The 21,261-nt window shown below is 36.9% G+C and overlaps 1 protein-coding gene across 5 annotated transcripts in view; it reads right to left on the bottom strand.

Moving 5' to 3' along the window:
* The window catches only part of NSD3 (nuclear receptor binding SET domain protein 3), a 126,702-nt gene that overhangs the window by 57,128 nt on the left and 48,313 nt on the right, over nt 1–21,261 (bottom strand). For all 5 annotated transcript variants that reach the window (XM_047717103.1, XM_047717105.1, XM_047717104.1 and 2 more), the window contains 4 exons: nt 19,720–20,438; nt 12,117–12,188; nt 11,129–11,291; nt 1,616–1,770 (listed from right to left, as the gene is read on the bottom strand). In XM_047717103.1, the coding sequence (XP_047573059.1) occupies nt 1,616–1,770; nt 11,129–11,291; nt 12,117–12,188; nt 19,720–20,394 (1,065 nt within the window). In that variant the 5' untranslated portion in view covers nt 20,395–20,438. Of the gene's footprint in view, nt 1–1,615; nt 1,771–11,128; nt 11,292–12,116; nt 12,189–19,719; nt 20,439–21,261 lie in introns of those variants that run through there.

A 21,261-nucleotide genomic window follows, 5' to 3' on the forward strand; every position in this document is an offset into this window, starting at 1 on the left:
TCAAATACATGAAATGTTCTAACTCCCTAACTTTGATAAGTCAGTATTACTATCAGATGACATGCAGGTCTACTCTCTTTCATATTTCCTTTTTTGTTGACCACTCTTCTGGACAAGTTACTCAAAGAGGTAGCCGTCCCTTCTCACATTACATTCATAAAAAACTAGCAATGAGGGAAAGGGAAAAGATTGCAGAACGATTATTTTCAGTGGTCAATGAAACACTAACATTAAAAAATGACACCCTAAGGCTCCAGGGTACTACAGAGATCACAACAAAGCAAATGGCAGAGTCAGTATTTGAAGCTGTGCTGGTAGTTTGTATCATAATGCAAATAGGGGCAGAACGCAGAGAAAGGAGAGAGCCCAGAGGAACAAATGAGGGTTGATAAGACATTGGAAAGAAAGAATGTATGAGAGAAAAAATAAACCCGAACCGGTTTCCATAGGTCTCCTTCACTGTTGCTCAGAAGACTTTGAGTTGCCAAGACAGATAAGAAAACTTTGACTGAAAGTATGAGAGATGACCAAAGCCATCAGGAATTATCTATGGCATTAGACTGAGGTAGCCCAAAATTAGCTAATGAAACTATGAGAAGGGATGGTATATGTGAAATGCTGATTTATAAATCTGTAAAATGTTGTCTGATAAAATTAATCAAAATCCTGTGTGATCAAATTTAGCTTTTAAAGAGTAAAAATATGACAAATTTCTGAACCACAAGAGACCCACCCTAAAATTAGTTAAGTTTTAAAATGTCAACCAGATAGATAATCAGGAGTTGCTGTTACAATTCTAAAATATCCACCACCACAAACATATTTCTTGGTTCCATCACTAAGTGTGTCCTTGGTTGAACAAGTTACTTAAGCTATCTGTGCCTAGTTTCTTCATCTGCAGAAATAGGAATAATGGTATCTATCCCACTTAAGTTGTTATAAACATTAAATGAATATACACAAAATGCTTAAAACAGTGCCTGTCTCATAGTAGGTACTCACTAAATATTTTAGAAACTTCACTGTCACAAAACAAATTTTACTAGATAAGAATAAAGGGAATCATATAAAGATAATGAAATAGGAGAAAGAATAGAACTCCCTAGCAAAATCCGCGTTTCACTAGCAGCTACTAGTCTTATGTACACTAACTAATTCAATTCAAAAACAGAATCCAATACTGTATTAAGGAGAGTTCAAGTTTTTAATAGTATTTTAATGTTGTTTATATGAAATACAAAACCTACTGGCATACATTATTAAAACTGAACTTAGTGGGGGGCGTCTGGGTGGCTCAGTGGGTTAAAGCCTCTGCCTTCAGCTCAGGTCATGATCCCAGGGTCCTGGGATCGAGCCCCACATCGGGATCTCTGCTCAGCAGAGAGCCTGCTTCCCCCTCTCTCTGTCTGCCTCTCTGCCTAATTGTGATCTCTCTGTCAAATAAATAAATAAAATCTTTTAAATAAATAAATAAATAAATACATAAATAAATACAGCTGAACTTAGGTTAAAATAACATCATTCTAACAACTCTCTAAGTTCAAGTATGAAAACTTGTACTAAATTAAGTCCTCTAAAAACCGTATTCGATTGGTAATGTTAGTATGTCAGATACCTTTTGTTTCTCAGAGTGATTGCTGGCTTGTTTGGTTGCTTCAGCCAATAATTCTTCATACTGTTTATGACCTTGGTACTCTCGTACTCGCTTTTCATGAACCCATGCCCTCTCCGGCTGGTTGCTAAAAAACTGGACGTGATATTCCCGGGCACCTGAAAGCAAAAATTCTTATTAACCATTTTAGAACATAAGCATCCACATATACTCTGCCCAAAAGATGAACCTATGCCAGCTTCCCTGGCATCGTTCCTATTAAAACTCATATGCTTTGGATTGTTCAAAGATCTAATCCAACACCTGCCAATTACACAACTAATAGTTACTGTAAAAAAAAATCACTCCCAAATGATTAAAATTTGTCCAGCAAGTTTTAAGAGAAAGAAAATCAGAAATTCTAATTATCAAATTTGTTACCTTGGTTACACAACTTATTTTTCCTTGTCTCAAACCTTTTTACAAACAAACTTGGGAATAAATAATTTTTTCTTCAAAAAGTGTGTAACAGGGGTGCCTGGGTAGCTTAATCGGTTAAGTGTCTTCCTTTGGAGGCAGGTCATGATCCCAGAGTCCTGAGATCAAGCCCCATGTTGCGCTCCTTGTTCAGCAAGGAGTCTGCTTCTCTCTCTCTGCCCGCCCACCCCTCACCGCTGCTCCCTAGCTCGTGGGTGCTCATGTCTGTGCTCTCTCTCCTTCAAATATAATCTTTAAAAAATATTTATAACATATTTTCTTGGACTTTAAAAGTGCTAGTCAAATTGCTTTTCTGGCTGTATAAAAGTGGGCTATACAGACGCAAGGGTGGAGAAGAGGCCACTGACTCTTTCAGGGATCCTGCGAGGTCAAAACTGTCTTCATAATAATACCAAGATGCTACTATCTTTTCAGTGTGGTGGCATTTGCACTTAATACTGCAAGAACAATGGTGAGTAAGACTGCTGGGATGTTAGCACAAATAAAGACAGTGAGTGACACCAAACTATACTAGTATCACATTCTAGTTACACAGAAGAGTAAGCATTTAGAAACTATGATAACTTGACATTATCATGACATTTAGGCACATGATCAGGGATCTTATACAACCATACACTGGCAGTTAAAACAAAAAGCCGCTTTTATTTAATATCCTTGATGAAGTGGTAAAATGATTAATTTCACTAAATTTCAACCTCTGGACACTATCTTTTTAATATTCTGCATGATGAAATGGGAGGTATGCATAAAGCACTTTTGTTTACAAGGGTGACAGTTATCTTGAGGAAAAGTACTTGTATGACTGATTGAGCTGCAAGATCACTGGTCACTTTTTCATCATTTTTACTGGAAAGAACGACTGACAGAAAAACTATGGTTACTTGAACTTGAGCATTGGCAGGTATTTCCTTTAAAACGAACAAAGCAAGTTTGCTATTTCAATGAAATCAACTGACAGTATTTGTTGCCAATGACAAAATTTGATCTTTCAAGCAAAAATTAAAATTTTGGAAAACCTGAGTCTTCCAACTTCCCAAAAATCAAAGAATTTTATGATGAAATAACTGGTCTTATAAACTAATGTGACTTAAAAAATATCTATAGAAGGGGCGCCTGGGTGGCTCAGTCATCAAGCGTCTGCCTTTGGTTCAGGTCATGATCCCAGGGTTCTGGGATCGAGCCCCGCAACAGGCTCACTGCTTGGCAGGAAGCCTGCTTCTCTCTCTCCCACTCCCCCTGCTTATGTTCCCTCTCTCACTGTATCTCTGTCAAATAAATAAATAAAAACCTAAAAAAAAATATATATATATATGCATATACACCCACATATATATATAAATATATATGGGGGGGATGGGGCCCCCCCTGGGTGGCCAGTCGATTAAGTGCCCAACTCTTGATTTCAGCTAAGGTCATGTCATGATCTCCGGATGGTGAGATCAGAGCCTTGCTTAAGATTATCTCTTCCTGGGGCGCCTGGGTGGCTCAGTGGGTTAAGCCGCTGCCTTCGGCTCAGGTCATGATCCCAGGTCCTGGGTTCGAGCCCCGCATCGGGCTTTCTGCTCAGCAGGGAGCCTGCTTCCTCCTCTCTCTCTGCCTGCCTCTCTGCCTACTTGTGATTTCTCTCTGTCGAATAAATAAATAAAATCTTAAAAAAAAAAAAAATTATCTCTTCCTCTGCTCCTCCCCCTGGCTCCTATGCACACTCTCAATCTAAAGAAAAAAGATCTATAGAAAATGTTCAACATTTGGAAGATATGTCTCACTTATTAAAGCCAATATTTTTTGGGGCGCCTGGGTGGCTCAGTGGGTTAAGCCACTGCCTTCGGCTCAGGTCATGATCCCAGGTCCTGGGTTCGAGCCCCGCATCGGGCTTTCTGCTCGGCAGGGAGCCTGCTTCCTCCTCTCTCTCTGCCTGCCTCTCTGCCTACTTGTGATTTCTGTCAAATAAATAAATAAAATCTTTAAAAAAAAAAAGCCAATATTTTTTATTTAAAAAAAATTTTAAAGATTTTATTTATTTATTAGAGAGAGGGAAAGAGAAATGGGAGTGGGACTGCATGAGGGGGAGGGAGAACAGGGGGAGGGGAGACAAGCATACTCTGTGCTTAGTGGGGAGGCCCATGGGAAGGCAGGGGTCAATCCAGGACCCTAAGATTATGACCTGAGTGAAAGTCAGACAATTAACCAACTGAGCCACGCAGGCACCCCAAACCACTATTTTTTAAATGGCCAATATGTAATGTTATAAAATCATGAAAGGTAAAAGATTCATTCAAAGTGCAAGACAGAACCAATGGAGTCCAATGTAACAAAATACAAAAATGTTATGGATATGATTTCAGATTCCATATTCCAACTAACCCACCACTTGTTGAGTTTTGGTGTAGTATCAAAGAAATATATACACATTACCTAAAAAGTCTATTAAAATACAGTATCCTTTTTCAACTACACATCTATCTGAGGTCAGATTATCTTCATATAGTTAAACCAAAACAACAAATTTTAACAGATTGAATGTAGAAGCAGATACAAGAATCTAGTATCTAGCCAGTCATTAAAGAGATTTGCAATGATGTAAAATGATACTACTCTTCTCAATATTTTTGAGAAAATATTTTTCATAAAAATACAATGACAACATATAATAATTTTTAAATGAATTAGTAAATTTTTAATTTACTAATTTATTTTTAATTTTCTTAGTTTTAATTTCCAAATTAAAATAAATAGTAATAGATACAACCCATGTAAACAAAAGCTTTTTAGAGTCGTCAAACTGTAAGAGTGTAAGGGGTTATGGGACCAAAAAATCTGAGAACTGCTGTTCTAGAACAGTGCTACTCTCCAAGTGTGGTTCCCAGAACAAGCCAGTCTGTGACAAAATAAACACAGAAGAGTAAGCATTTAGAAACTATGATAATTTGACGTTGTCATGACATTTAGGCATATGACCAGGGATCTTATACTATATTTTTTTGTGGGGGGGGGGGCCTTTCCTTTTTGTAATAGTTACTTTTAATGTATTTTACATAAGTATTGGTCCATGGTGGAATGGAAATTTTTTTTTTAATTTTTTATTTATTTATTTGACAGAGAGAGAGGTCACAAGTAGGCAGAGAGAAAGGCAGAGAGGGAAGCAAGCTCCCCGCTGAGCAGAGAGCCCAATGCGGGGCTTGATCCCAGGACCCTGGGATCATGACCCGAGCCAGAGGCAGAGGCTTTAACCCACTGAGCCACCCAGGCACCCCAGGAATGGAAATTTTTAAGAAACGAACAAAAACTGTTTTTTTCCATACAAAGTTTGAAAAACACAACTCTACAGAAAATGTCTCAGGTTAATAGAGTACTGTATAATTGGTCTTAGTGAATCCAATTCAGGTAGGCAGAGAAAAATAATAAGCAGATCTTGACTAGAAAAATACAGGTATAAGCTTAAGTTGAACTCAGTTATCTGAAATCGACTGTATCTTGCATTTGAAAATTTTTTAATTTTATTAGACATTAATGGGAGATTACCTAAGGAAGTACTTTGAAACCAGATTAAAATTTATTATGTAAAATAGCCTATAAGAGAGAAATACAATTCAATTTCCATATAATCTGAGAAGGAAGAGCTAAACACAAACTTGACTATAATTAATCAAAGAAGGTTTATCAAAAGTCCAAGGGTTTTTAGAGACAAAAAAAAGAAGAGGCGCCTAGGTGGCTCAGTCTTGAAGTGTCTGCCTTCGGCTCATGTCATGATCCCAGGGTTCCGGGATCGAGCCCCCCATTGGGCTCCCTGCTCGGTGGGAAGCCTGCTTCTCCCTCTCCCACTTCCCCTGCTTGTGTTTCCTCTCTCGCTGTGTCTCTTTCTGTCAAATAAATAAATAAATAAATAAATAAATAAAATCTCTTTCTCTCTCTATATATAGCATACGTATGATATATATATATATATATATATATATATATATATATATATATATATATAAAACCTAAACTAATAGGTGAGTTTGGAAAATAGGGTAGTGGGTACAGGTAACAAGGTTAAAAGAACATAAGGCATAATCTGTTTTCAAAAGTCAGTGAGTTATTCAGAATCAGAGTTTAAATTATAGTTAAAAACATGAAAACAAAAACACAGATGATGCAATCTCATTTTAATCTTTATTTTCAACTTCTTCCTCTACTACATCATTAGTACAGATGAAACAAATCAAACAATCTGCCTCTTTGTTATTATCACTTTATTTCCTGCTGGCCAAAGAACTATGAATGAAATAAAAACCTAAAGACCTGAAAAAATGAGAAGTAAGCAAATCTGTCTTTGAATAATAGGCTGAATTCCAAAAGAAAAATGCAGAGGAAATATTTTCTTTAAAAATTTATTTATTTTAGAAAGAGAGCGGGAGAGAGAGGCCGTACATGTGTGTACATAAGTGGGGGAGGGACAGAGGTAGAAAATCTCAAGCAGATGCCTAGCTGAGTGTGGAGCCCTCCAGGGGGCTCAATCCCATGACCCTGAGGATTATGACCTGAGCTGAAATCTCCAGTCAGATGCTCAGATGACTGAGCCACCTGGGTGCCCCAGAAATGTTTTTATTTAAGAAAAATAATATGAAGGTAAAACCATCTAGTTTCAAACTTTTAAAAAAAAAGTTAGGAACAGAAGTTACAACAGGGGGCGCCTGAGTGGCTCAGTGGATTAAGCCTCTGCCTTCGGCTCAGGTCGTGATCCCAGGGTCCTGTGATCGAGTCCCGTGCCGGGCTCTCTGCTTGGTAGGGAGCCTGCTTCCCCCCTCTCTCTCTCTGAGTGCCTCTCTGCCTACTTATGATCACTCTCTGTCAAATAAATAAATAAAATCTTAAAAAAAAAAGTTACAATAGGTAAAGAAGATTTGGTATACACATGCATACACACATACACATACAGTAGAATATTACTCAGTCATCAAAAAATGAAATCTTGCCATTCGAAATGATGTGGATGGAACTAGAGAGTATTAAGCTAAGCAAAGTAAGTCAATCAGAGAAAGACAATTGTATGATCTAACTCATATGTGGAATCTAAGAAACAAAACAGAGGAGCATAAGGAAAGGGAGGGAAAAAATAAAACAAGATGAAATCAGAGAGGGAGCCAAACTGTAAGAAAACCATAAGAAACAGACTGAGGGTTGCTAGAGGGGAGGGAGGAGGGAGATGGGGTAACTGGGTGATAGACAGTAAGGAGAGCAAAGGGTATAATAAGCACTGGGTGTTATATGCAACTGATGAGTCACTGAACTCAACCTCTGAAACTAATAATACACTATCTTAATTAATTGAGCTTAAATAAAATAAATAAAAAATAAAAATTTCATTAGGTATAATGATATCATTTAAAACTTTCAATAAAAATCTTTACTATCCGGGGCGCCTGGGTGGCTCAGTGGTTAAAGCCTCTGCCTTCGGCTCAGGTCATGGTCTCAGGGTCCTGGGATCGAGCCCTGCATCGGGCTCTCTGCTCGGCAGGGAGCCTGCTTCCTCCCTCTCTCTCTGCCTGCCTCTCTGCCTACTTGTGATCTCTGTCTGTCAAATAAATAGATAAAATCTTTAAAAAAAAAAAAATCTTTACTATCCTATCTATTAATTACAATATACATAAAGAAAAATAATTACTCTCAAATATTTCTTTTTTAGAGGAAAAGAGAGCAAGTGTGAGCACGGAGCAGAGAGAGAATCTTAACCAGACTGCATCCCCAGCACAGACTGAGATCATGACTTGATTAGATTAGATTAATTCCTAAATTTAAATACTTTCTTTGAAATACAGATGCAGTACAAATTGTGCTCTCACTTGTACCACCCAAAAAAGCTGTAATTAGGTTTTCATATAGTAATTAAATGTGAAATTATATAATCTCAAAATCACGCTTTTCTAAGGAGAGAGAATTGAAGAGCCACAACTCTCACATGATAGACTACCTCAGATTGCTGTAGAGACCCAGACAGGTACATGGATTATTTTATTTAAGAAGGCTTTGCCCTAACAGACATCTGAAAAGATGCTCATCATCACTGATCACCAGGAAAATGCAAATCGAAACTACAATGATACCACCTCACACCTATCAGAATGTCTAAAATTAACAATATAGAGGATGTGGGATTACAATGCTGGTGGGCATGCAAATGGGTGCAGCCACTATGGAAAACAGTATGGAGTATCCTCAAAAAGTTAAAAACAGGGGCGCCTGAGTGGCTCAGTTGGTTAAGCGGCTGCCTTCAGCTTGGGTCATGATCCCAGGGTCCTGGGATTGAGCCCCACGTCGGGCTCCCTGCTCAGCAGAGAGCCTGCTTCTCTCTCTTCCCCACTCCCTGACGTTCTGCTTACTTGTGCTCTCTCTCTAACTCTCTGTCAAATAAACAAATAAAATATAAAAAAAAAAAAAAAAGTTAAAAACAGAACTACCTTACGATCCAGCAATTGCACTACTGGGTATTTACCCAAAGAATACAAAAATACTAATGCAAAAGGATACATGTACCTTTATGTTTATAGCAGCATATATAGCATATATAGCAGCAGTTTACAACAGCCAAGATACGGAAGCAGCCCAAGTGTCCTATCGAACTAGTAAATAAAGAAGATGTGATACACACACACACACACACACACACACTCACACACACACAGGGAATATTACTCAGCCATAAAAAGAATGAAATCTTGCCATTTGCAACAACACGGACAGAGCTAGAAAGTATAATGCTAAGTCAGTTAGATATCATATAATTTCACTCATACATGGAATTTAACAAACAAAACAAGCAAAGGGAAGAAATAAGAGAGAGACAAACTCTTAATTATAGAAAACAGACTGATGGTTACCAGAGGGGAGGTAGGTGGGGGAATGGGTTAAATAGGTGATACGGATTAAGGAGTGCACTTGTGATGAGCACAGGGTGATGTATGGAAGTGCTGAATTACTACATTATACAGCTGAAACTTATAGAACACTGTATGTTACCTGGAATTAAAATTAAATAAGGCTTGGTCCTTTGGAAAATCTCTGTCCCTTTCTTCTCCCACTCATAGAAACATAGATTATTAAACCTGCAAGATACTTCAGAGGTTACTGAATCCAACACCCTTAATAATAAGTAATAAATGAAACAACTAGGACTGCCTTCCCCCAACCTTGGTAAATTATAACTAGGTGAATTCATTGTTTTCTTTTTAATATATAGTATGTTTAAGAGTAGGGGTTATGGGGGCGCCTGGGTGGCTCAGTGGGTTGGGCCTCTGCCTTTGGCTCAGGTCATGGTCTCAGGGTCCTGGGATCGAGCCCCGCATCGGGCTCTCTGCTCGGCAGGGAGCCTGCTTCCTCCTCTCTCCCTGCCTGCCTCTCTGCCTACTGGTATCTCTGTCTGTTAAATAAATTAAAAAAAAAAAAAATTAAAAAAAAAAAAAAAGAGTAGGGGTTATGGAATAAGGTCTCTCTGAAACTATTCACTTATTCAAAACATAAAGATAATAATACTACCTACTTTGTAGTGTTGCTGCTATGTGGACTGCATAAAATATATAACTGCTTAACACAGTGCCTTGCACGAAAGTTGATATTCAACAATGCTGGGTTGTTGTTGTTGTTTTCACTTCTGCTCCACTGATGTTTCCAGTTACCCAATCTTGAATCAGCAGGGTATAATGACAGATAACTGCTTTCTATACCAGGGCATATAACTGGCTATGAAGCACAAAAGTTACAGATATGGCTGATTCTGTCACAAATCTGACTTGCAAGACTTATGTAGATATTTTTTCTCTTTATAACAGTGAACAGGGAGCAAGACAGAAAATTTAAAGTAAAAGAAAAAAGAAATAGGCGCAAAGTTGTCACAAACAAGAAGAAATTCAACACATAACAAGTGAGTTCACAAAGCAAATATCCAGAAATAAATTCCAGCTCAAACCTTCCCCTGACTAACTAAGCAAGTCCTTTCCAAATGCTAGAATATCAGAAATCTAATACACATGTTTTAGACAAACCCATGGAAAAGAATAGAGAATAGTTAGAAAACATCCTTCCTCAACATTTATTAATATTCCTAAGGTAGGATTCTATAAATTCAAGCTGTAGTCTATGTCGTATTGAATGTATAAAGATGTCTCAGCAAATTTGCAGATTCAAAAATGGAGTGGAGGGAAAAAGCATCTTGAAAATTTTATCAGGATGAAAAGCACTTGTGTGGGTAAAAAATTACTACTCAAAGGAGTCAATGATGAAATAAGATGTACAACAAAAGCATGGCCCAAATGCCTACTAAGCTCTGTAAGACATCTTATTATTTACCCAACTGCTTTCTCTCTTTTGGAATTCACATGAGATGTCAGTCAGATAAAGGTTTTTAAAGAAGTATAGAAGAAATTATAAAACAAATGTAGGGTGTTTTTTTTTTTAAGATTTTATTTATTTATTTGACACACAGAGATCACAAGTAGGCAGAGAGGCAGGCAGAGAGAGAGAGGAGGAAGCAGGCTCCCCGCTGAGCAGAGAGCCCGATGAGGAGCTCGATCCCAGGACCTTGAGATCATGACCTGAGCCGAAGGCAGAGGCTTTAACTCACTGAGCCACCCAGGCGCCCCACAAATGTAGGATGTTATAAGGGAAAACAAGGACCATATCAGTTATAGAGACTTTCTGCCCATTAAGATGACCATGACTAGATCACTAGTTATTAAAAACTGATATTCTGGTGTCAGATTATATGCATATTCTTTTTTTTTTTTTAAGATTTATTTATTTACCTTAGAGAGAGAGAGAGAGCATGAGTGGGGGGAAGGACAGAGGGAGCGAACCCTCAGGCAGACTCCCCACTAAACATGCACCTAAGGCAGCCTCAATCCCATGACCCATGAGACCCTGAGCTGAAACGAAGAGTTACACGCATAACTAGTTGAGCTACCAGAGTGTCCCTTATGTGCATATCCTTACAGTCATATACAACATTTAAGATTCAATTTTTTCCCCTAACCTTTAATATCTATTTGTGCCTTTACTTACCTCTCGTGTTAATTTTGGTATGAACCTCGAGCTGGGGATCACTTGAAACCATGCAAGGCCACCAAGGATAAGTTCCCACCTTAGACCAAACAAGATCGCCAACCTGGAACTTAACACCAGCTGATGCTTCTGTTGTTGGAACAGAAGATAATATTGGCTGAACCTATAGGAAAAGGTTGTAAAACTTCATCAGCAGAGAAAATTTTAAAAAAAGAAAAGAAACTATGAACAAAGTACATTAAACATGCTCACCATGTAAAATTTATCTTCAATTATACTTTCCCTAATACTTAACCATAACTAGCAAAAAGGAAGAGAAAGAAAATAATAAGCCCCACTCCAAATACTGAAAATAGGACTGATATTTCTGATGTCAAATTACTGATAAGGCATCTTGAGAATTCACATAATCCATTAAAAAATGGTCAATAAATATATTTTTGTGATTTTGTATGGTGACAGTAACTACACTTATTTCAGCGGTCATTTTGCAATGCATATACATATCAAATCAATATGTTGTACACCCGAAACTAATATAATGATATATGTCGATTATATTTCAATAAGAAAAAGTGGTCATAGTTTTAAAAAGAACAATAATTCGGGGCGCCTGGGTGGCTCAGTGGTTAAGCCGCTGCCTTCGGCTCGGGTCATGATCTCAGGGTCCTGGGATCGAGCCCCGAATCGGGCTCTCTGCTCTGCGGGGAGCCTGCTTCCTCCCCTCTCTCTGCCTGCCTCTCTGCCTGCTTGTGATCTCTCTCTCTCTGTCAAATAAATAAATAAAATCTTTAAAAAAAAAAAAAGAACAATAATTCACTGAAAGTATCTACCTCTTAAACCAGCTCCAAGATTTATTTCAGTATAGTTTCTGAAATCCAGAAGTATGGAACTGTAATAATACGTATGGAATGTGTTATAATATAATCCCCCTGCTTTACCTCCTTACCCCATCCCTGGTTAGACAGTATTCAATACGGCAACTCACCAGGGGGTCCTCTTTTAGTACTGGCTCTTCTCTTGGTTTTTCGGACACAGTGTCAACCCTCTCATTTGGTCTCTAGGTGAAAAGGTATAGATAAAAAGAAGAAAATGGCAGCCAACCAAAGAACAGTGACATACACAAAAAGAATCAAAACTAAATAGGAAAGAGAATAAAGGACATTTATTAATTGAATAACACAGGTAATAAGAACACAACTGCTGCAGTACATGATGCTATGTCTTAAATTCATGTTCCATTCCACGCCATAGCTGTATCTCTCATTTCTTATTACTTTTTAAAACTTATGTGTTGATTGTTGTTGCTGTTGTTTTTTAACCTAACAGGGTGCAGAAAAATGAGCACTCTCAGACTGCTAGTAAGATGTAACTTGGAATTTTTCAGGAGAGCAACATGGCATGTATGAAAAACCTTAAATTTACAGACTTTGATCCAGCAAATCCACTTCTAAATGTATTATGTATACTGAAAAGCACTGAGAGGTATAAATACACAAAAAGATACGCACACTAGTGCTATTTATAAGAGCAAATACTAGAAAACAATCTAGATGTCCAGTAATTTAAATTAGCCTAATAAGTTATAGTATAACAAGATAGTGAAATAACCTACATTTTAAAATGACATGGGAGGGGTGCCTGGCTGGCTTAGCTGGTAGAGCCTGCAGCTCTTGATCTCAGGTTTGTGAGTTCAAGTGCTACATTGGGTGCAGAGATAACTTAAAAATAAAATCTTTTGAAAAAAATAAATAAAATGACATAGGAAAATAACAATATAATGTTATTTGAAAAGAAAAAACTGCAAAGCAGTTTGTATAATATGATTCCAATCTTGGAAAAATAATTTTTTTAATTTATTTTTTAAATTTTATTTATTTATTTGACAGAGAGAGGAGAAAGAGGCTCCCCGCTTAGCAGGGAGCCCAATGTAGGGCTCAATCCCAGGACCCTGGGATCATGACCTGAGCTGAAGGCAGACGCTTAACCCATTGAGCCATCCAGGCACCCCAAAATAATTTTTTTTTAATGTGCACAGAAATAAAAATTAGAATACTACCAGGTGATGGAAAAATGATTGTTTTGGTGTGCCTTTCTGTATTTTCAAATTGTCTATGATAAACATTACTTTTCCAATCATAAAACCCACACATATATTACTTAAAAATTAATTTCTATAACCCTTTGGGAAGGGTACTTAGAAGTATCTATCAAAATTGAAAATATATCATTCTTCAATTGGGCAATTATATTTTAAGAACCTACAGAAAACAAAAGAACATCTAAGCAGAAGATGGTTAAGTATAGCATTATTTCATGCCAGTAATCTACATGTCTATCAACATCTTCCAACTTTTTATTTTAAAATAGCCCATACATGCCTTAAGAGGTATTTGATACATTTTATACCAGAATGATAAAAGTAGTTATCTTTGGGGAATGAGGTTAGGGAAATGGTGAAGGAAGATCTATATTTTTGTGTTACATGTATTTCCTGTAAAAAGCAGAACACTTTTGTAATTTAAAAGATTTTTTTAAGTCTTCTCACTTGTCAAAGAACAGAACTTAATTTAGATGGCATAAAGAGAGATATATCCATCAAATTAAGTCTTAATTCCAATTTTAAAATATGGGTAATTCTAGAAGCTACTTAAAATTTTCAATTAATTGAAGACACTGTTACAAAAACAGCAAAAACAAAATTTTATTAAATAAAAAATTGTAGAAAGGTTTGTAACTATAAGGAAATGAGAAGCCAGACTAACATCCTAAACACCAATTATCAATCACTTATTCAGCAGTGCCTATGACTTTCCAGGCACTGTTCTAGTAGGTGGGTATGCAATGATGAAACAAATAGATTTGATCACTCACCTCAGAAAGCTTACAGTTGGGTAGGACAGACAGACAGTAAACAATTAAAAACATACACTTATACAATGTAAATATATGAAGAGAAATAATGTGGGAGTGTGTATCTTTATTACTTTTTCCTTTTTTTTTTTTTTTTTTGGAGATTTTATTTATTTATTTGACAGAGAGAGACACAGTAAGAAAGGGAACACAAGCAGGGGGAGTGGGAGAGGGAGAAGCAGGCTTCCCACCAAGCAGGGAGTCCGATGTGGGGCTTAATCTCAGGACCCTGGGATCCTGACCCAAGCCAAAAGCAGACGCTTAACCACTAACCACCCAGGCACCCCGGAGTTTGTATCTTTAAATATGAAGGTCAGGAAAGGCCTCTCTGAGAAAGTCCATTATGATCTGAGAGTCAGAGGAAGAGTAGTTAGTCTACTAAAAAGTGGGCAGAACATTCCAGAAAGAAGGCATGGCATGTGTGAAGTTCCTGGGGCTTAAAAAGTAGAAATTTCAGGAAGGCCTTTACAACTGACTTAATTACCCAAAGAGAGAGGTTATAAGATGAGAGAGGGGAGGCAGGCTATATTACAAGTAAGTATAGTCAAGCGTTTTATATTAAGGGCAATAAAAGCCACCAAAGAGGATTAGGTAGAGAAGTAACATACACCAATTTATGTTTTTTAAAAATCATGTTAGCTATTACACGGCGAGTATTTTGGAAAAAAAAGTAGTGACAAGTTGCTGATGGGCACAAAATTCACTGTCAGATGTGTCTGTGGTGGTATCATGACTATGTAATCTAATAGGAAACACTCGTTGAGCAAGGAAAGAAAAATCTATGTTCAAATGAAAACTGTTTTCCAAAATGCTGGTATAAGAATAAAGCAGTCTGGAAATACTGTCCCCATTTGCACAGGCTCTTTGGGTAGCTTCACTTCAATCTACAGAAGTAGTTTAAGCCTTCACCTCCACTTCTCATTCTCAAGCTACCACAAGAAGACAAGGCCACTTGAGGAAGTACATACGCGGCTAAGAAAGCGAGTCATCCTCCTCTGCACATTCAATCTTCATGATGTCTGGGTGTAAGGGATCTCCGTAACTCCTTTTGAGGGCTGATAGATAAGGAGTGACTCATCTTTGCCAAACAACAGAATCCTACTATTATTTTAAGAACTGGTCTGAAGTCCATTAGCCTTTTTCCCTTTCTGGATTAAAGACGGGATTTCCTTCAAAACTTTTAATTATTCAAATGTCTTATTTTGGGGGGGTTATAAATTGTTTCCTTTTCCTCCTGGTTTGCATTTGCTACATGCAGTAATGCAATACTGCATTCCATTTGCACCCTTCCCTGGAGAAAAACTTAGTGGTTTTCTACCTTCCAGAAGATAGTAAGAAATCTTGAAATAGACCTATGATTTTATTGATAATGTTGTTTTTTAGAATATAATATTCCTCAAGATTAAAAAAATGATGTAAATTGGGCGTGTGGGTGGCTCAGTGGGTTAGGCCTCTGCCTTTGGCTCAGGTCATGATCTCAGGGTCCTGGGATCGAGCCCTGCATCGGGCTCTCTGCTCGGCAGAGAGCCTGCTTCTCCCTCTCTCTCTCTGCCTGTCTCTCTGCCTACTTGTGATCTCTCTCTGTCAAATAAATAAATAAAATCTTTAAAAAAAAAAAGATGTAAAAAAAAATGTCTTATCTTTTTTTTAATGTATTATTATTATTTTAGTGGTTTGTTCCAGAATGCTAGCTTTTGCTTCAGGCTAGCTTAAAACACTGTTAAAATTGTTTACAGATTCATCTTAAAAGGAAAACAATGGCAAGGGAGAGAAATAAGCCTAAGATTTATTCTAAGCTTTCAAGACTATATAAATAAAAGAAAGAAATACAAGTCAAATAAAGATGATGCAGTGATAGAAAGGAAATATACCTTGTAAAATGTGCTAATGCATGCACAAAACAGAAATATCTAGGAGGCATTTAGTCTATAGTCATACCACCCTGAATGTGCCTGATTTCATCTGATCTCAGAAGCTAAGCAGGGTTGGGGCTGGGGTGGGAAAAATATCCAGTGGACACTGACTTGAGCTCAAAAGAAAGCAGAAAAGTAAGGAGATAAACCAACAGATAACATAGTATCATAAACACCAATTAAGGGGTGAAGTTTTTAAGACAACATGGTCAATGGAAGTCAAATACTGAGGAGTCAAGAAAAATGAGTCAGAAAATGCCAACAGATAAAATACTTCTGGGTATAACATCCATTTTCCTTTAGTTGCTGGAAGGATAGATAAGCTTAAAAGAGATTAAAATCAAGTAAGGACAAAAGATACCTTTTCTGGTACTAACAGTGATGCTTTAGCAAGAGAGTGTCAGAGAAAAAGATGACAATGAGTTAGCTCTCCACAGTTTTAAATATTTGATTTTATGGGTATATACCTCTTTTTTTACATTTTTAGCTGATTCTATACGGAAAGACCTATATTCCAGGAAAGAATAACAAGAAGTTTCTTAAACAGGAAAAAATACTTTAAGAGAGCAACTAAAATAACATTATCCAAAATATTCCTTTTAAAAAATTTGCCCTAGTGTTTTTATTAAAACGCAAGAGATCTGGGGCGCCTGGGTGCCTCAGTGGATTATGCCTCTGCCTTCGGCTCAGGTCATGATCCCAGGGTCCTGGAATCGAGCCCCACATCACACTCCCTGCTCAGCAAGGAGCCTGCTTCCTCACCTCTCTCTGCCTATCTCTCTGCCTGCTTGTGATCTCTCTCTCTGTCAAATAAATAAAAAAATTTTTTAAATAAAATCTTTTTAAAAAAAGAGAGATTTATTAGGATGAATAACATGCATCAAACCTGGCAGAATTCCAAATCCCTAAGAATTTTCAAAACATTAAGCAAAATTGTACATTAAAAAAAATCTTAAATCAACATTTAAGGTGGAAAAAAATTCAAAGGCAATAAATTATTCATGCATTTTTCTTTTACTTTCTGAATAACTTTAAGTGCATAACTCTTCTTTTAATAACATATAATGTATTATTTGTTTCAGGGGTACAGGTCTATGAATCATTAGTCTTACACAATTCACAGCACTCTCCATAGCTTAAGTGCATAATCTCAAACACTAAAACGTTTATCGGTACAAAAAGAACATTTTGCATGTGAAAAGTTTCTAAGAATTTTAAGACCTAATACTCTGAAACAAACATAAAGTCTAACTTAGTGCTGATGGAACAGAAGCCACTATTTGGCTTTTTTATAAGTGAAAATGGCAAGCTAAGAGTTAATGAGACTAGTCTTAGTGGATAAGCCCACTGAGGTGCTGGTGGAAGACCAATGTCTGAATAGGGCCTACACTCACTTGCCAGAGGCATGACACCTGCCAAGGAGGAAGACATGCAGAAACACTTCCACATGTTTCTAATTTGATAGGAGGAAAAACAGCTAAACGAGCATTACAAAATATACAATTTCAGTAGTGATCTCAGATCTCTTGCTGCCGAGATGTCTGGACACATTTTATTGTTGAGAGATATACTTAGGTTGTTCCAAATAATAGTCACTCTCTAGAAGGCCAAACAGCTCAGAATTGGAAATACTTGTAAAATCAAACACCAAGAAAAAGGAAAGAAAGAAGTAGTGAGAAATCACGAACTACTACCTTAAACGAGATTGTTCAAAAAAGAACCTATGAGTGGGCTTTGAAGGAACAAAATTATATATAAACGCAAATCCAGCTTAAGGACAAACGTTTCAAACTTTTTCTCCAAGCACTCAGTTCTCATTATGCTTCTTTAAGCATCTGGGGAGGGGAGCTGTCCAGTGGTATCAGCAGACTCTCACTTGAGCTCCTCCTTCATTTCTAAGCCCTCTATAATGCTTAACACCAAGTAAGGGCTTGGACCCTTAGTAACAACCAGGAGGCACAAGGGTATCAAAAATTGAACACTTACAAGAAACTGTCCTAAGGGAAACAAAATAAATGTTGTTCAAGTTGAAGAAACCTAATTAAAACAACAACAAAAAACATAAGGTTACAAAACCAATTAGTTTGTGAACATCACTGGTCCTCTGTACAGTGCTGAAGCATGGTACTAACAACAAGCAAGAGCCTTGGGGGCCCTAGCTTTAAAGTTCCAGTATCAGAATGGAGTACAACTGTTAGGGCATTCATTGCTTAAATTTGTAACTATTCCCCATGTGTGATAGATTTTAATTAATCAAAATTCAATTAACAAGAACTCTTTTTTTCTCTTTGGAAAGAAAGAGAGGAGGGAAGGGAGAGAGTAACAAAGAGAAAAAGGGAAAGAAGGATGGGAGAGGGAGAAAGGGGGTAAGGTGAAAAAGTGACGGGGGAGGGAGAGAAACAAAGGGGAGAGAGACAAACAAAACAATACAAAAAACCCTGGATTTTTCCCCAAAACTCAACTTTGTTCATACATTGGTACATATATATGTATTATCTTGTTCCTCTTACTAGAATATAAGCAAACTGAAAGTAGACATCTTTAATCTCATTTATTGCTATTCTTAGGTAAGAGTCTAGCACAGAGTAGGTACTTAATCAATAATTGATAAATGAATAAATAAAACTACAGAAAAATGAGAAAAACATTTTGAAATATGTTTCAAATATTACACTGAGACTTGGGAGAGTCTAGAATCAGTGTAGCCTTACTGATTACTCCAGAAAAGGATTACATTTGAGCTGTATGAAGTACCTGAACCCAGCTACCAAGGAAAAGGTGAGTTGGTATGAAGTAAACACTTCTTTAAACAGAAGATAACAAATTAACTTATTCGGGCATACCAGATATAAAAGCAGACTAATGCTGCCAAATACTTACTTATTTTTTCCCATCAATGTCTGGGAAATGTCTTCAATTCACACTATGTATTAGAATACTAACTAAAAACTTCACTCAAGCTAGACCTGCTTTGTTACATACCTATTAATAAGGAAATTCATACTAAACCGCAGATATACTAAAAAGAATTTGGCAGCATGCATCATACCTATGAAGGATGACTCATAAAAATTCCACCTGAAGTTTTAATATATAGGAATACTAACTGGTTTTAATAAAAGGAGTCCCTCTATTACTTCAGTTTATTTATTTATTTATTTAAAGATTTTAATTTATTTGATAGACAGCGATCACAAGTAGGCAGAGAGGCAGGCAGAGCGAGAGAGGAGGGAGCAGGCTCCTGCTGAGCAGAGAGCCTGATGCGGGGCTCAATCCCAGAATCCTGGGATCATGACCTGAGCTGAAGGCAGAGGCTTTAACCCACCCAGTTGCCCCACTTCAGTTTATTTTGTAGCAAACACATTAGTAATGAGTATTAAGTCATTAACACTGGGAAAAGTTGGCCTAAATAAAAGAAAAAACAATATAATTAACCATCTTCTCTTTGCCTTTCCTCTTCATCTTTAGAAACCAGGAGTTAATTATAAACAAATAAAAATAAGTGAAGCTATTAGACGAAGAAACATAAGCAGCCTTAGTATCCCATGTTTTAAAAATATTTCTTCACTCTAATGATGTACATTCATTTAGTCAAAAAATTTTACTCAGCACCCATTAGAATATCTCAAGCTCCTTGCTTGGGATTAGGAGAAAGAAGTTATCAGAAATATTTAAATTTGAAGGGATAAAAATGGGAAAATATCTCTTGGACTTCCAGTAAATCTGAATTATTACAAAATTTTTCAAAAATATGTTTCAACTTACATTTTGTTCCTCTGGTTCTAATTTGGGGATTTTGTGTGACTTGCGCTCTTCAGATCTGGATGAGTCATGCTTGTTGCTTTTTTTCCTCTTTTCTTTTCTGCTTTCATGCTTTGATTTTGTGTGCTCACTTGCCTGTACTTCATTTAAAAGGTCTCCACAAAGGGAAGACTCAAACAATTCCCTGCCATTCTGGATAGTTTTGGTTATTTTTAGTTTAATTTCAGGTGAGCCAGTCTTCTTTGGAATCACAGTTTGTGGTACCGAAGGAGGAGGTGGTGGCTGTGGAGGAGAAGGTTTTTCCAGAATTTCATGTGGTCTTGTGTTTGGAATTTCTGAATGGTAATAGTCAGAGGGGCTAAAGTTTCTAACTGCACCAAAGCCATTGGCCGACCCATTGGGATACTGATTATATGACTGGTATTTGGTTTGAGTTTCATACATGCTGATTGATGGGGGGTAGCCATTTGTGAGTGGAGGAAGATCTTCTGTTGTAGGTGGGTACTGAAAGCCTTGCTGCAAGGTAGCTTCATATGGTGTCTGGCCACCATCTTCAACAATGTCACTGTTGTTATCAAAGGCATCCTCCTGACGGATGTTGGCGGAGTCAATGAGTTGAGGTGGTTGCTGAATTGTGTTTCCCATGATCCCTTGCATGAAAGAGAAAGAGAAATCCATTGTTCTGCTCCAGCATCCTTAACTTTCCCTTTCTCTCATCGGGCCTAAAGTTTTAAAAGAGGAGATTAAAAAGTGTTAATATTCTCACAGGCTAGAGGCTTTTCAATTGAAAAAGAATTCACTAAAATATCCTGTACCTAGTTTTCATATCCAGATATACACAAACACTAAATATTTTTAAAACAGGTAGCCAATATAATTCTGATACAAGTCAAATGCTTTTTACCTTAAATACTTATCTATTTGAAACCTCAATTACTTCCAAAATTTAATAACAAAATATTATCCTCTTAGCAAACGTTCAAAATAGTTTTGCATTCCTTTCTGTTTCCAAAGTTAGAAATGACAAGTCTCAGGGTAAAACTGGTATTTGCAAAGTAAGCAGTGTTCTGACACATATAAATTAGGTTCCATACAAGCTTCCTTTAAATCACTCATGTTTTGTCCAGTAGTTCTTCTCTGTTGTTACAAAAAATAACAAAATCTTATTGCAAATATTTTAAATACAAACGTAAAAAGGCCTATTCCTTCCTCTTGATCATTCCCATTCTTCTGTCATGGATAACCACTATAAATACTTTGATGAGTATTCTTCCAAATCTTTATATAGTTACACATAAAATTTTAAAAATAAGGTTGATTCTGTGATTTTCTTATTCAACTTGACAATGTATCTTAAATATATTTCTATGTCAGCATGTATAATTTTCATATATACTTTATTAAATAGTAACACAGTAAACAACTGTGCTATCTATACCACGATGTACTTAACCATTTGTGTACTGACGATCATTTAGCTGCTCACAATTGTTTGAAATTATGAACTGGTCTATAGGAAACTTTCTTGAAACTACATCTTTGGGC

The sequence above is a fragment of the Lutra lutra genome, chromosome 2 (assembly GCF_902655055.1).
Source record: "Lutra lutra chromosome 2, mLutLut1.2, whole genome shotgun sequence".
In the NCBI taxonomy this organism is placed as follows: Eukaryota; Metazoa; Chordata; class Mammalia; order Carnivora; family Mustelidae; genus Lutra; species Lutra lutra.